This window comes from Leptidea sinapis, chromosome 19 (genome assembly GCF_905404315.1).
Source record: "Leptidea sinapis chromosome 19, ilLepSina1.1, whole genome shotgun sequence".
NCBI lineage: Eukaryota > Metazoa > Arthropoda > Insecta > Lepidoptera > Pieridae > Leptidea > Leptidea sinapis.
In genome coordinates, this window is record NC_066283.1 from 1,528,524 (window position 1) to 1,546,584 (window position 18,061).

The 18,061-nt window shown below is 35.2% G+C and overlaps 1 protein-coding gene across 2 annotated transcripts in view; it reads right to left on the reverse strand.

The window, feature by feature from the left end:
• Positions 1-18,061, reverse strand: part of LOC126969898 (uncharacterized) — a 104,029-nt gene that overhangs the window by 14,216 nt on the left and 71,752 nt on the right. For both annotated transcript variants that reach the window (XM_050815516.1, XM_050815517.1), the window contains exons 6-11: positions 13,431-13,526; positions 8,241-8,351; positions 6,812-6,978; positions 5,559-5,766; positions 1,566-1,724; positions 469-539 (exon numbers count right to left, since the gene is read on the reverse strand). In XM_050815516.1, the coding sequence (XP_050671473.1) occupies positions 469-539; positions 1,566-1,724; positions 5,559-5,766; positions 6,812-6,978; positions 8,241-8,351; positions 13,431-13,526 (812 nt within the window). The remainder of the gene's footprint in view (positions 1-468; positions 540-1,565; positions 1,725-5,558; positions 5,767-6,811; positions 6,979-8,240; positions 8,352-13,430; positions 13,527-18,061) is intronic.

An 18,061-nucleotide genomic window follows, 5' to 3' on the forward strand; every position in this document is an offset into this window, starting at 1 on the left:
ATAAACAGTTGAAATAAACCCGCTGAGTTTCTTGCGCCCGTACTCTCAGTTCAGAGGAATACGTTTTCGGGTGGGTTTTTGTCATTGAATAAGAAATTTTTATTCATATTTATATATAAATAATTGAATTTGTACAAATGATTTAAGTTTTCTTTAGTGTTAATTCCGTCAATATTTGTTTTAAAACAATTCGACACGTGTTTCGCTTCTACACGAGGCATCTTCAGGACGTGTTGTCTCGCCAAAATCTGGCACGAGAATAGTTCTAATATTGGCAGAATTAACACTAAAGAAAACTTAAATCATTTGTATAATTATGGATTTTTTTTAATTGAATTTGTATTTATTTTATGTTTATTTCTATACTATACCTATGTGAGACATAATAAACGGTAAGTACATATATAGATAGCTTCAAACTCATTGATCGTGAACAAATACAATTATTATATAGAACGAAGTCATTACCTATTTGTTTCTTCCACAACGTACGGAGTGTTGCAAACCTTGCACTTCATGCAATCCGGTGTTCCGTAGCTCTGTCAATAAAAAAAAAACTGATTAAACAAACGAACTTGTTTGATTGAAACAAACTCAGCGAAGACACCATTCATATCGGTTAGGCCATTTTAGATATTTGCATTTACATACAGACAATACCCAAAATAAATTTTCACATCGTTAGATAAGTAAAACTTTAATAAATAATAATAATAATATTGACACACTTTTACATAAAATATCCCCAAACTAGGCATAGCCTGTTCTATGGTTGCAAGACAACGATATAATTAATACAATATACTTAGTTAAACATACATAAATACAAATAAACATCCATGACTCGGAAATCAACATTCATAATATGAGTTTCTTGCTACTTCTTCTCATTAGCTCAACCCTTTACGAAGTAGCGGTAGATTCAATAAGAAAATTTTTTTTTTACATTCATAAGTGTCATTTCCGTGACCTACGTGAATAAACTGAATTTGATTTGATTTGATATATTCATCATATAAATGTTTGCATCTACTGGGATCCGAACCCGTGACCTCTAGTTGAGTAGGAAGGGTCACTAACCCTTGGGCTAAAGGAGTCGTCTAAATGATCTCTATATAATATAGAGACTTACTGTAGAGAATACTTAATGTAGAGAAGCGGTCCGGTCTCATCAGAATGAGTGAATAAATATTTTGAAAACTGTAAACAACTTAATATATGAATAATTTTTAATAATACTTAAATTTGATTTTTCACATCCTAAAAGTTATCAAATAAATATTCTTTTTGGGCAGTATATTCGGCTATTTAAACGCGCCATTTTGCGCGGGGTTTCTGTGACGTCAGAGTCTATATCTATGCTGTATTAATAAATTAATTTTCTCTTGACATTATAGTTCACGATATATGATTGCTTTTTGCTTAAACGCTTCCAACATATCTGTTGGCTCCGAATTAGATCGGCTCCTAGCCAGTACCGACTTACGTAATAGCTACGGACCGTCCATGTATTGCTGGTTTTGTCCTTCGGTTATTCAACAAATTCATTTAAGATCTTGGCATACCTCGATGAGCCACCGCTTGAGACAGTCGTGGTGCACGGCCGCCACGTCACCGGTGCAGCGACATGGCCGGATGAGAGGCTCCTGGCGGGAGCCGTCGTAGCAGATCCAGCAGTCACGCGAGGACCCCACGCTGCCAACCAGGGAGTCGGTCTCCACATTCTGGAACACGATCGAATTGTCAAAAGATTGTGTCGCACACTGCGAAGTTTTTCTTTATTATAAGATTTATTTTTAACTTTTTATTAAAGTGGATTGCACGCGTTTCCGGTGCCGCTAAAGCGTTACAGAGATATCTCACAAAACCCACATTACTCGTAAGTGTCTATTTCAGTTTCATTAAAATTTCGGTGCTTTTAGGAAATTACTTTAAAAGTATTGAGTAACACTATTAATGTTTTACCCTCGGATAAACTTCTGGTTTGGGGTGAAAATTAATTAAAAACCTTACTAAAATAGAAACTGGGATACATATAACAGCGCGGTAAGAATTGGTAAGGTTATTTTTGCCTAAATATGAAAGCATTCAGCCTGTCCTTATTATACAGTACAATAAAAATCATTACATCTTTTTTTAATGAAACTATGAATAATATTGGTTGAGCTTCTTGCGCCGCTTCTTCTCTCTCAGAGCGCCATTTGTTTCCGAAGCGGTAGCAGTATTAGAAATGACTATCAATGACAAAAAATAAATGCCTTTGTATGCCTTTATAACAAATATAAAATAATTGTATATAAGTTGAAAGTACTAAAGGGATATAAATAATAGAATGATATAAAATTCAATAATAATAATTTACTAACATTAACAGCTATTTTTACCATTCAAATAGTCTTTTACATTATAAAATGATTTATAAATTAATATATTTTTATGAAACACTTAAATCTTCTTATTAATAATTCCTTAATATAATTTTAGAGCTAATTATAAAATATATTGTAATCTAATTTAAAAGAGTTAGTGAATTTACGGAGCCTAGTAGATGTAATTTCGAGTTTTTATTGATCTTATGAATATACAAGGGTTCTAGTATATGTACCGGCAGTGGACTATAATAATTTCATTTTATTTACCAGCTCTAGGTAATACTAAGCTTCCAGAAACCAATAATCACAACAAATGATAATACCGACTCACCGGATTGGTTAGCGCCCGTAAAGCCAACTGAGGGTCCTTATACAAATATGTGATGTAAAGCAGGTACAGAGTTAGCCAACTCCTAGCCACGGCCAGAAACAATCGCTGCTTTTGATGCCAGCTCAATCTAGATAGGTCCAGCTGGGAATCGGACAGTTCATTTAGATGGCAATCATCGCCAAAGTAACCACTATGGAGGCGGGGAAAATTTCCCAGAATATGGCAACCTTTGACATAAAGCTGCGTTCGTGTGTGTGCAAAAGTAGGCAAATTGTCTCTAACGAGCAGAACTAACCAAGCAGTCTATAATAAAGTAATGATTCAAAATTCCCCTTTAGATTAATTCACCTTTCGATGTATACTCAGTTACAGCTCAAGTGTGAAAAGCAACATCTAGGACACACAACGCGCATAAGACATTGATGACAAAATCCCAAGCAAATGAAAGTAGCCGACGAGGCGAAGACAATATAAATTTAAAAAAAAACTGCAATGATGCTCATTACCCAAGTTAATGTTAAATTATCTAATCTAGTAATAATAAACGCTAAACATAAAAAAGTGGTATAGTAACCAGGTGGCCTACTCCTAAAATCGATATTCGAAAAATCGTGGCATTAGTCGTATCGAATCCTACTCTTAGTAACATCGTAATCAATGTCGAAACGATGATGACGAAACATTATTCCATATTATCGGTCCTAACCCTACTCTTAGTTGAAAATGTCAGAGACGAATATTCGAATTTCACAAATAATCAAACGTCACTTTTACGATAATCTCAACGACACCTCCTAGGCTCTCGATGCTATTATCGTTTCAAGTTGTATAGATATATTTGCCATACAATATACATACTTAATAAATATTATTGAAATAATTATATGTGATTTACTATTCAAGAGGATTTTTTTACTACTAAGTCATTTTGTTGATCGTTTATGCGTAGAAATAATGCAAAAGGCCGCCTGAGAAATAGGAAGTCGACGAGAAGGGTTGAGTTACTTTTTTACATTTTATAATTATCCGCACGTTTTGTATTATTTATTCAATTTTAAATGGTCATATTATATTCATTACATATTTTTTTTTACATTAACATTATGTGATGAAACAAACATGATTTACAAATTATTCTTAATTAGCCCGCGCTATTTATATTTATTTAAAAAAAAAGAAATTCTCTCAAATATACGCAGCAGCGAAGCGGTACGACGAGCGATTGCGGCACCCTAGTTGTATATCTAGTTGGTAAGCCTTTTTAAATAAATAAAATGACTTTTCAAATGAACTCATTCACCTGTGGTAAACGTTTTACAATTTTGTGGTTACAGTTATCTTATATTGAGAAACACAATCTGTCTGATAGATTGAACAATAGGATCTGAATTACAAAACTGACCATCAAATATAAACTAGTTATGTATCGAGTTCTGAACAATGTACCAATATACACAATATGATACCATTATTTTTTTTAATTTGTGTGTAACATATTAAAAACAGACATATTGCACGTCTCGAACGCGAAGCGGCGATGTTGTGCTTTATAACCGACCTGTCAAGGTCACACGATTTCCATAAATAATAAACTGAATATTTTTTATTCTATTACTCTTACACATAAAAAGCACATCAATATAAAGCTAAGACACTAATAAATAATCCAGACACTTTTTTTAAGTTATCGAATACGTTTTAATATAAAAAAAAATTCATTAAATAAATTATCGTGTACAAATGGACGATTTGTCTGTGGTTCAAAAAAACGGCGTGGTACGGATATCTCGAGAACGACTTGACGAAACGACTTAATTTTTTTTTTACAATTTTAAGAATTAAGCAGAGAAGGTTCCTTTCGAAAATCACTACAGTAGGCCTTCTCGTTTTTTTCTAAACGCATTTGACTCGAATTTATTCGATATTTAACTTTAAAAAAATATTGCATAAGCGCTCGAGGCGCGCATTTTTTATTAAATGTGCATTTAAGGTATAGAGTGTGTGTGTTTGTATTTCTAAATAAAGCATGCATTATGTATGTATTCAAAGAGAATAATAAGTGATTGTTTAACGCATAGCAAGGTGTTTGTCTGGCGTATGTAATTTGTATTTTAAGTATGTAGTCAACAACTATAACTATGTTTTTACTTATTAATTTACATTTTTTTTACCTTACTCGTGTAAGGCATTTAGAAATTGAGTATTTTGTTCCATTACTTTGAGCATATTTTAATTGAAATAATTTGTAAATTTAATTGAAAATAAGAACCTGTAATACCATTCTGTTTTAATAGAGCAATCTTAGAGTTTCTTGTTCGTTCTTTTCTAAGGAAACCTGTCTTCCAAACGAGGTTGTATAAAAATTGACATATTGCAATTTACCTACGAAATAAAATATTTTTGATTTGATTTACACTATGAAAGTAGTGTACTTATTGTTTGCACCGGATGCCGGCTAGATTATGGATACCACGACGGCGCCTAATTCTACTGTGAAGCAGTAATGTGTAAGCATTACTGTGTTTCGGTCTGAAGGGCGCCACAGTTGGTGAAATTACTGGGCAAATAAGACTTAATATCTAATGTCTCAAGGTGACGCGATCGCAATTGTAGTGACGCTCAGGATTTTTCAAGAATCCTGAGCTGCACTGCATTGTAATGCGCAAGGCAATCCGTATCATTTACCATCAGCTGAACGTCCTGTTCGTCTCGTCCCTTATTTTCATTTAAAAAAATATATGAAAGTAGTATACTTATCGTATATAGATATATTATTGTGTGTACGTGTAAGTTATGAGTATATTTTACGTTACAGCAAGTGTAATAAGTGCTCGTGTAAGCGGGTGCGTACGTACCTTGGTGTCGGCTCTGAGGTTGTCGGGCGCGAGGAGGTCCGCGAGCCGAGCCTCGTCGAGCTGGCTGGCGAGCAAGCGCCGCGGGTTGAGCAGCCACAGTTGCTCGGGCGCCATGCAGTTCCACAGCACGCACGGGAACCATAGCGTGACACCGATCTCCACCAGCCGGAACACCAGGTCGTGCCAATTGCGTGACACGACCGGCACCCTGTTAATACAATGTTCAATGAAGCCACAACCCGAGAGTTGAACAAGGCATACAAGATTTTATGACGATAGTGACGGAGTAAGACTACTTGATGCCCTAAGGCCATAGGTTCTCAACGTGGGCGATAACGCCCCCTTGTGGGCGTTTGAGACTTTCGGGGGGGCAGTAGAAGACCCAGAGAAAATTAGGGGACATTAAGATGGCGCAGATGGAGCGTGGGTAGATTAAAAAATATAGTCTAAAAAGGCAAAAAAATACACGAAAATACTCTAGAAAAAAACATATTCTCAAAGTGGGCGGTAAGCAAAATAGGGTTGAGAAACTAAGCCCTAAGAGATCCATGACTGAGGGCCCCCTATCCGTATGCCAACTAGAATCGGTCTTTAAACCTTTACCGCCTAAAGACATTAGTTTATTTTGTAAAATAAGATGATGAAATGTAACGTACTTTAGAATTGGAGTAGGTGCGACAACAATAAAAACCAAAGCATAATTTATTTATTTATTGAAATGCGCCTTGCGGCTTTTCCGAGCATTGAATTCACGCAAGTTTTGGTGTAGTTTTTGGTGACGTGAGAGTGAGACGTGATGCCCTAGGCAATTTCTTAATTTGATTAAGGGTTAATAATCCGTCACTGACGATACGTCACTCGAACAGGCAAACGGTTAGCTCAATAGGAAGAGTACTCGCACGGCACGCGAGATGTCGTGAGTTCGAGTCCCGCATCGTTCATAAAATTTTGTTTTCAATTTTTATTTGTGTATTAATCCTAGAAGTGAAGATCCTAGTAGATCACTTTAAAAACATAACAAATTGTTTAGATTTGCAAAAGCGACATCTATCAATTCAAAATGCAAAAATACTTCCGAGTATTACGTTCCTTGGCTTGTATTATACGCCAATATTAGTTCTTTGGACGCTCGCGTGTGGCGCTTCAAATAGGCACAAAAAGTTTGCTGTCAAACATGTGGAACAGCCTGTCCAGTGGTATTTATACAGGTCAGTGAGGCCCAATGATTGGCTCAGGGCGTATAGTGTACTCACTTGGCCTTCCAGAACTCGCTGAATGTCTCGGAGGCCAGGAAGACGGCGATGAGTATTAGCATCGACGCCTGGCTGACCAGGCCGAGCCGCGACTGGTGCAGTTGTGATTGGTTCACCACGCGCGGGTCTACGGTGCCGTCCTCCTCTGCCAGGTCTGTCTGTACTCCCTGCAATTAAAGGCATAAAAGGCATTTATTTTCTCAAAATTGATTCCTTTAGAATTCTTTTCGATGTCATTTCTAATATATTAGATACTACTACCGCTTCGGAAACAAATGGCACTCTGAGAAAGAAGAAGCGGCAGAAGAAACTCTCCCAGTTCTTTTTCTGCGCTCTTGCGCATTATTGCTATAAAATAATCATAGTCTACTCCCAGGCGATCCGATCACTTAGAAGTTCAGCTGTGGCGTAGTAGGATTTACGACAGAGCCATTTTTTATTAAAACATTTAAATTTATTTATAGATAATGCCTGAACTGTGGCTGGGACTTAATATAAAAGTGTATATATTTACCCTTAAAGCTATTATGTATCTTATGAAGCCTACTAGAATTAGTTACAAGCAAACCCTCATTTCATATATTATTATACTATTATAGCGACTAGTATACTTCAGTTATTTCCATAGTATTATGTCCTATGGTATATTGCTATGGGGCAACGCTGCCGATATTAATACAATATTTGTGCTGCAGAAGAGGGCTATTCGCGCTATTTATAACCTAGGTCCTAGAGAATCATTGAGAGCAAAATTCAAAGAAATTAAAATCTTGACTGTTGCTTCTCAATATATTCTTGATAATGTAATGTAAGCACATAAGTGAATTTGACAGAAACTGTCATAACCATAATGTTAACACCAGGAACAGACATAAACTGATGATGCCTACTACTCGGCTAAGTAGAGTTAGTAAGTCTTTTGTGGGGCGATGTGGGGCTTTTACAACAAGATCCCAGAAAATGTTCAAAACAAAAGTATTGCGTTATTCAAAAGAATTGTTAAACAACGTTTGTGTGGTAAAGATTACTATAACATAAATGACTTTCTTAATGATACCACAGATTGGGAATGGAGCGACCGCCCTCAGGCTATTAAATAATAAGTTTAATTCTACAATGTTACTTTGTAAATGTTACTTTACATAGACATATTTTTGATGAAAAAAAAAACCGGCTGAGTTTGTTGTGCCCATTCTTCTCAAGTCTGAGGCATTCACTTTGGAATGGGTGGTAGTTTTTTTGACTTTCAATAAGTGATTTCACATCCTATTTTGAATAAAAAATATTTGTATTTGTATTATATATAAATTGGGGCATACCCTATGGGAAGTGAGAACCACCGTCCATGTGGACAATACTAGGTTAAAGTTACGCTATCTAAAGAACGGCAATATATGAATGAGACACTCTATTTATGTTTTTTAATTACCTGTTTCACAAGGGTGTCCTTGACATCCTCGCCGTCAGCAGCCGTGGAGGGTCCTGGCCGGGGCGTTATAATCGTGCACACTTTCGTTTGACGCAGGAATTCGCCGCGAAGCTGTTGGCAAGATACATATAGGTAAGTTTAGAATTAAATTGCTCCCATGAAATGTGACGCTTTAAAACATGTTTGTGTAATTATAGATATATTGAATATTTTGAAAGAAGAAAGAAAGAAAGAAATTTTTTTTATTTTGAAACGTATAAGTAAGTAGTTTATACAAAGACATGACATAAAAAAAAATATAAACTTAAGACTGATAAACAAGCAAAATTATACAAATGACTTAAGTTTTCTTTAGTGTTAATTCCGCCAATATTTATTTTTAAAACAATTCGACACGTGTTTCGCCTCTACACGAGGCACCCTCAGGATATGTTGTCTCGCCAAAATCTGAGACGAGACTGACATCCTCAGGTCGTGTTGACGAGACTCAAAGTCTCGTGCCAGATTTTGGCGAGACAACAGGTTGTTTTAAAAACAAATATTGGCGGAATTAACACTAAAGAAAACTTTGGATTTCCGCAAAGTAACGCCTAATTCAATAAAGAAGCAAAAAAACAAAAAGACTGAAACATTTCTATTATTTATATACCTAGGTTTCAAAAAATGATTCCAACTCAGCATGCTGCTGGTTTGAAAACTAACGCTGGTCTTCCGTTGGGCCATTTTGTGACGTCACGAAAAATATTTTCAATAGTACCGTATTTTAAAAGTTCGCGAATAATGTTCTGTTACACACCATTGAAAACATTTCTATGGTGAGACACGCTCAGTGAATGCTCTTATTACGCTGAGGGCACATACTTTGTGCACCAATAAATACATCGTTATTTATAGATGTACCTTATATTTATCAGATTTTTATATTTGATCTCAGGAAGTCTCAGTATGGTCTGTATAATCTTCTTCACAGTCGCTCCCTCATTGCTGAGGATCGTGACTCAGCTTAAGTTCGTCTACAGCTTTCCTCCATCTGTTTAGGTCTGTCGCATGGTGGAGTGCGATGCTGATGGGTTGGTTAGTCAGCTCGGATATTTTATCAGACCAGCGTTGTGGGCTCCGGCCTCTTGGTCTCTTCCCCTCAATTTTCCCGGTGACCATCAAACGTTCTAGGTTATCAGCACCGTGTCGTGCAATGTGGCCAAAGTATCTCATGATCCGCTGCAGACATGTAGTGGATAGACGTGGACTGCTCCCTATTTTTAGCTGTTTAAGGATCGAGGCGTTAGTGCGGTAAGCCGTCCATGGTATCCTTAGCATGCGGCGCCAGCACCGCATCTCAAACGCGTCATTATATAATAATAATAATATGTGTAATTATATTCTAATAGTTAATAATGTTCATCGCTGTTAAAAAAACTCCACTGTACATCACTACAGAAAAACGGGAGACCTTCAGTAACTATTATTGCAGCGATACTAAAAAAAAACTAATATATAAACTCCTCCGAAACGGCTGAACCGATTTGTATGAATTTTGTGTGCATATCAGATAGGTCTGAGAATCAGCCAACATCTACTTTTCACACCCCTAAATGATACGGGTGACCCACACCTTATTATGATTCAGCATTGAAAAATACATACAACTTCAAATTTTCGCCCTTCTACGATCTACAACTATTTTTGTATCGCGATTTTTATATAATTCTGTTCCATCCACAAATCCGCTATAGGGTTGCAATATGACAATCGAATACAATAATTGTATTACGATATATTAGGTAGGTCTGAGAATCGGTTACATCTATCTTTTATACCCCAAAATTTTTTTTTAATTATTTGATATGATAACTAGCTGACCCAGCAAACGTTGTATTGCCGATATTAAAATCGCCATACAAAAGTAACTGTTGATCGTAGATGGGTGAAAATTTGAAGTTGTATGTATTTTTTAATGCTGACTCATAATCAAGCTGATTAAAAAAAAAATGTCAAAAAAATTTGCGTGGACCACCCTTAACATTTAAGGGGATGAAAAATAGATGTTGTCCGATTCTCAGACCTACCCAATATGCACTCAAAATTTCATGAGAATCGGTCAAGCCGTTCCGAAGGAGTTTAACGACAAACACCGCGACATGAGAATTTTATATATTAGATACAACGTTTGCTGGGTCAGCTAGTATCTAATAAAAACGCAATGTGGCGAATAATACAGTATCCGCCATGCGAATGAAATAGTATTTAAAGATTACATATTGTTCTATCTTGTACGTGGATCGGAATATTTCGTATCCGACTCACGCGTTGACTTGATCTGTCTTATTAAATCGAAGTTAACACTTGGTATTCAATTAACACACATTTAACCATCATCTTATCAATACTCCAACAATCAGTAAATCGGCTTACAACTGCCATCAACCTACCTATTCTCTCAACTTTGAATTTTAACTTTAAGCATCCCAAGAACTGATTTTAATATTAAAACGAGATAGTATTAAATCTTATGATTCAACACCAAACATCTACTTGGTCGGAAAATATTGTTTTTTTTTTATGGAAAAGGAAGGCAAACGAGCGTACGGGTCACCTGGTATTAAGTCCCGCCGCCCACGTATTCTTGCAATACCAGAGAGAATCACAGGAGCGTTGCCAGCCTTATAGGAAAATACGCGCTTTTTTTGAAGGCACCCATGTCGTATCGTCCCGGAAACACCGCATAAGGAAGGTCATTCCACAGCTTTGTAGTACGTGGATTGCACTCGTTGTCACATTAATATAATTAAATACACTGCGATATTAATATAACTAAATTAATTACGTGTAAGTTACCTTTTATTTGTTTAATTATTACACAGTTTTAGCTTACAATCTAAAATAAGTCATTATGTTATATTAACTTAAGGCGACGTCACCAAATGGCCCAACGGAAGACCAACGCTGATTTTCAAACCAGCAGTTGGAACCATTTTGTGACTTATATATATAAAATAACATTGCTTAATTTTGTTTGTTTAATGTACGTTACAAACAAACATTCATTTTCTTTTTTTCTTCTTTCAAAAATTAAGTCAGAAATAAAACTAAGGCAGAATGTACTAGTTCACGATTGCTGTCGTTAATATTTTTAGGGAGAGCCTACCTTCTGCCGTATTTTGTGAACATAATCACTAGCAATGATTGATACGCGCACCGAACGACCGAAATCTTCTATTGAAATAATTCAACATAGTAAACATTCAGCCACCGCAAAGTTGTGAGGGACTAGACACACATGTTCGCCCCAAACACTTGAATATGAACGTGATTTCGTGCGGTTTTAATGGCTTGTAGAGAGGATGCATGAAAGTGCATAGACCTCTGTTAAAAGTATTGAAAAGTGGCGGAGGCGGAGTCCTGATAATACTAAAATACGAAGGGAAGGGAAATGCTAGGGAAGTAGGGACCCTTCGTTTGCGCTTTAACAAATCGAGGTCCGTATCTTTCTCTAAATCTCTGGGAGACAGCGTGGTTTTTGTTAGAGACTCACGCCTCACATTTCATCGGATTAATTTCTAGGTGTCATGTAGGGGCAAGATCACTGTCGTGTACGTCTACTGAGATTAATAGAATAACACAATACCATCTTGAGCCACTGAAGTGTGATTGATTTATAATATAATATTTATATTATATCAAACTTGATTGAATTGGAAACACGTCGGAATGAAGTTGTTTCCAAAGTTTAGTTATATCATAATATTAGTTTAGCATGTAGTGGTGGAGTATTTTTTTACCATAATAAGGAAGTCCTAATGTCGAACCACTTTAGGTTCTTTTATAACAATGTAATTTTTTTACTTTACTATATTATTGACATAATTAAGATATTTTTGTAATATTTAAATATACGTGTTCCTTAATATATTTTCTTAATTTGAAATCGCTTGCTGCTGCGCATATCACAAGATTAGAAACGAAAAGATGTACGTCATCCCTACCCGTCGCCGTACACAATAGAACATTACAGTACCAGAAACCAATAGAAGTGCACCACATATGGCATGATGCTCCAAGCACTGTACGCCTATTGATTACTCCATTAATATGTAAGTTACGAGGCCAATTTGTGTACCTATTATAATATTGAAGGTCTGCCTTGATCCATCCTTGGCCTCGCGATACACTAAGCTACAATAAGTGCGACAAAATCTCGAATTCAAATTTACACCTAGGAAGAAATAATTGTGAGTCTAAAGCTCGAATCATACTTGTCAAAGTTACAAGGACTTAACATCATAACTGTTGCTTCTCAGTATATTCTTGATAATGTAATGTATGTTCATAGGCACATAAGTGTATTTGCTAGAAACTGTCATAACCATAATGTAAATACCAGGAACAGACATAAACGTATAATGCCTACTACTCGGCTAAGTAGAATTAGTAAGTCTTTTGTGGGGCGATGTATATGCTTATAAAACAAGATCCTAGAAAATGTTCAAAACAAAATTATTACGTTATTCAAAAGAATTGTTAAAAAACGTTTGTGTGATACAGGTTACTATAACATAAATGACATTCTTAATGATACCACAGATTGGGAATGGAGCAACCGCCCTCGGGCTATTAAATAATGAGTTTAATTGTACAATATTACTTAGTAAACATATTTTTTTGATAAAAAAAAAGCCCGCTGAGTTTCTTGCGCCCGTTCTTCTCAGGTCTGAGGCATTCGTTTTGGAATGGGTGGTAGTTTTTGACTTTCAATAAGAGATGTCACATCCTATTTTGAATAAAAATATTTGAGTTTGAATGTTAAGAGTGATACACATACCTATTGTGGTCCAGCTAAGACTCCTCTCTGGAAAATCGCATTTATTTCGATTTTTTCTATTCTGTTCCTCTCCTACTTGTACCAGTACCGGTACTTATTGGAACGGCTATTACAGTTTGTTTTAATCACGTGGCATCAAAAAATCTCAAGAAAGCACGGGATAATTTTAATCGTTTGAGTGGCATCATGTGCCTATTGCATACCGCTATACAAAATTAAGTCATGAGAAATTACATATTAGCCCAATTGGCTAGAAGGTACCTACAATATTTAAAAGTTGTTATAGGTTTCAAAATAACCAAATTGTAGAATTGAATAAATCGCAGTTCAAGTCGTAATTTGGGTGAGAGCAACAATAAAAAAAAACTAACCTTGAAGTAGACTTCGACGCCATAGATGAGGAAGAAGATTACCACGATGAACAGCAGTACGGCGTAGCAGCCGTTGAACACGTGCTGATAGAAACTCTGCAATAAACGGAAAAGAAGAGTATGTAACTAAAGAAAATAATTTGCTCAGATATTTCACTCTTAATCGCGCAAAATGTCTCAACGGAACGGATTTCTTTTAGCAGATATTTAATTCGGATGACAATATACTTGCTTATATCAATAATATATTACTAAGGTGAACATGTTAAGATTTAATACACATGAGAGATACAGGCATTCATACAATTAAACATTAAAAAAACAAAAAAACGCCACGGAAGTGTTGTCACTGTTATATTTGTCGCAGGCAGTTTGTGTGATTCCGCCTTTTACAAACGTCGTCGTCCGTTTTAAAACGTTTAAAAATGCAAAGTAAATGGTCTTGTCAGTTTAGAAAATGCCACAATATTAGATAGACAATAATTCTAACGCCGTTTACAAAATGCCGCCGCAAATAGTAGTTTTCAAATAATAATATGTAATAGTTTAAAAAAATCTAAAAAACACGCTAAAACCACAAAATTCTCTATGGTATTCGATAATTTCCTAATACATATTAGATAAATCGGTTAAAGATAATGATTGAAATTTAAAATTAACATCAATTCTTGCCGTACAGGCGATAGATGAAAATTATATAAATTAAGAAAAATTCTTAGTTTGTTCTTTTTTTGATAAATGGAAAATGGAATAATTTTATCAAATTAATGTATTGTCATCGGTCCTCGATAAATCTACAAAGTTTGAACGAAATCTGGCCGTTTGAAATGGGTCAAAATCGCGCCCAAATGAGTCGGTTACAAACAAACATAGATAAAAAGCGTGTAAAAAAAATATATTTTATTGTAAAAAAATGAGTATTGGACATGTGATTGGACTATCTGATTTAAAAAAAAACGATAGCCCTTTGGGTCCACAAGTCCGTGTAATGCCATTAGAAGAATAATTAGAAAATAATAATAATTAGATAAAAATTAATAATAATGATTAATATTCATAGAGACTAAATAATCTATGTTTTTTGTCTTTATCTTTTTAAGAAGAATGTTCTTTGTTGGTCGAAAGTAACTCAAGTCTGACAATTGCAAAAAAAAACAATTTTTACGATTTTTTGCATGTCTTCTAGGTGTGATGAAAATTTAAAACTTCAAAGAACTTATTTTTCGTATTATTACTACCTACCATTGCAGTTTTAAAGGGTACGATTTAAAACAGCAGTTGCATGAAGTAGTTTTGGTATGTTAAAAATGACAAACTGCATGTTAATTAACAAGTTTGGCGGTTAAAACTTAATAGTAAAATAAAAAAATGAGTCATAAGAAAATAATGGAATGAATCATAGAATAAAATATATATTATTAGCAATAAAATAACTAATTGGGCAGTTACGTGTGGGCAGTTAACAAATCGGAATTAGTTGGCGGGAAATCTAATTCTAGGCAGTTCTATAAACAATGAGGTGGTAAAATGTTCATCATCAGCCGGAAAACGTCCACTGCTGGACAAAGTAAAATGTATTCTTCATATAGTGGGAAACTTAAAATGAAATTGTTGGATGAAATATCCGGCCAATTTATTTTTAGTAACTGTCCATGTTGTACTATAGCATTAATTTACCACCCGCCGATAAATAATTATCTGAGCGGCACTTCAATTGCGCTCGTCAACTTGAGACAAAAGATGTTAAGTCTCATTTGCCCAATAATTTCACTAGTTACGGCGCCCTTCAGACCGAAACACAATAACGTTTACACACAACTGCTTCACGGCAGAAATAGGCGCCGTTGTGGTACCCATAATCTAGCCAGCATCCTGTGCAAAGGTGCCTCCCACTGGTAAAATGTCAGAAATAGCATTCCTCTACACAGGACAATATAATGTGCTGATAGTTATTTCAGATACGAACAGTTACTCCATGCAATATTAATTCGAGTAAAATGTTTGTCTAACTTGCAACGACAGATTTTGTATTTCATGCAAAATATCCAGTCCCAACTTATGTTTATTTCGCATTTCATTCCAATTTATCTTTTGAAGTATAAATGTATTCGTACAAGTATAAAGAACATACAGCAGTTAGTAGTACTAATACTAAACTTATTTAAGTAGTTTTATTGTCCACAACGGTTAGTTAGCTAAATTGAAGGCGTGGGTGTCAATTGTCCATTCTACATCGTATTCTGAAATACTAGGACTGACTTGGATTCTAAACTAATATATAAAATTCTCATGTCGCGGTGTTTGTAGATAAACTCCTTCGAAGCGGCTCGACCGATTCTCATGAAATTTTGAGTGCATATTGGGTAGGTCTGAGAATCGGACAACATCTATTTTTCATCCCCCTAAATGTTAAGGGTGGTCCACACGATTTTTTTTTGTTTTTTATTTTAAATTTGATTATGAGTCAGCATTAAAAAATACATACAACTTCAAATTTTCACCCATCTACGATCAACAGTTACTTTTGTAACGCGATTTTAATATCGGCAATACAACGTTTGCTGGGTCAGCTAGTACAACTATAAATAAGTCATAGATAGGTACAACTATTATAGCACTGAAGCATAGGAACTTTTAAAACATCAAAACAAATTATTGACGTTTATTTTTTTTAATTACAAAGCACTCTTTAGAACGGTTGTTTATTATTTATATTACACGCTTTTTATTAGCTTCGTATGTTTGTTTGTAACCGACTCATTGGTTGCGATTTTGACCCACGGATTAACGGCGAGATTTCGTTCAAACTTCGTAGATTTATCGAGGACATCGGTCCTATCGGTCGGGCAATACATTAATTTGACTAAATTTTTCCATTTTTCAATTTGCAGAAAATATAAGATTTTTGTTAATTTATATAATTTGCATCCATTAATGGCCGTTTCCTATATACTATCTACAGATAGAGATAAATAACTACCTTCTACTGTCAGTAATTAGCTGTCAATAATCTGAAGCTGTCCCAATATACCCGATAAGTCATTCTTATCGCCTTATATTGGAACGCGTGAATTGCAATTTCCATACAAACTTCTGTCGCTAGTAAGCTATATGTCGTCCCATTGGACAGCGTGTACGGATAAGGTGAGTTACCGTCGATAAGTTTATTGGGACAGAAAACTCAACGATAGTTACGATTTTTATCTCAAGTAAGAGATAGACTGAATATTGGGAACGGCCGGGCCGTAATCTATAAGGCAGGAATTGATGTTAATTTTTTCACCAATATTTTTTTCGCAAGCGTGTTTTTAAGATTAATTAATTAATGAATTAACTATTAATTATTTAGAATTTGAATAAAATAAAAGGAATTATGAAGTTTTATTGCTGTCAAACGTAATGGTTTCATCAACCTGTAGGTCACAATGCAAACATTCCAAAAACTCGTACACCTTCCTTAAAGGCCGGCAACGCTCTTGTGATTCCTCTGGTGTTGCAAGAGAATGTGGGCGGCGGTGATCACTTAACACCAGGTGACCCGTACGCTCGTTTGTCCTCCTTCTCCATAAAAAAAAAAACTCGGCATTAGCAAGGAAATATTTATTTTAACACCCATTTATGAGCTTTATGTACATGTCACATTATTTTATTATTACTATGCAAAAACGGAACCCTTATAGATTAGTCATGTCTGTCTGTCTGTCCGTGTATGTCACAGCCGGTTTTTTCCAAAACTATAAGAACTATACTGTTGAAACTTGGTAAGTAGATGTATTCTGTGAACCGCATTAAGATTTTCACACAAACAGGAATATAGGTCTTCAATAATGATATGAGGTTTCTAATATCAGTATTTTCAAAACTGAATAGTGTGCGCGTGAGACACTTCTAAAGTGGTAAAAAAAGCATGATTTAGTATGGTGACATATTTCATATCAAATCAAATCATTTACTCACACAACTCGCTTATTCTATATGAAAATATTTTTTTTAGAATAAGAAGAGTAACGAGATTGTGGGTCCACCTGATGGTAAGGTCTCTATCGAAACATATGAACGAGTGTTCGTTTTCGAAATTTAGGCGGAGCTCAAGCAATTTGGTTGAACTTGGGAGAGAATGGGTTGATGATAAATTGATGGATATAACATTGTATTTATGTTTGAGACCTCATATATATCAATAACTAAATAAGTTACTTATTATATGTTATGTTGTTCGTCCTAATTATTTGTTGTACGGAACCATTATAATAACACTAGAAATAAGGGATTGCTTGTAACTAATTCTAGTAAGCTTCATAAGATACATAATAGCTTTAAGGGTAAATGTATACACTTCTGTAATAAAGTCCCAGCCGATGTTCAGGCATTATCTATAAATAAATTTAAATGTTTTATAAAAAAAATGACTCTGTCGTAAATCCTATTACTCCACTGCTGAATATCTAAATGAAAAAAGGACAGCCTGGGAATAGATTTTATAACGATAGAAATGACTTGAACTTTTCATTGAAAAGAGCGCAAAAAAAGAATGCTGGGAGAGTTTCTTGCGCAGTTTCTTCTCTCTCAGAGCGCCATTTGTTTCCGAAGCGGTAGTAGTATCTAGTAGTTATTAGAAATGACATCAAAAA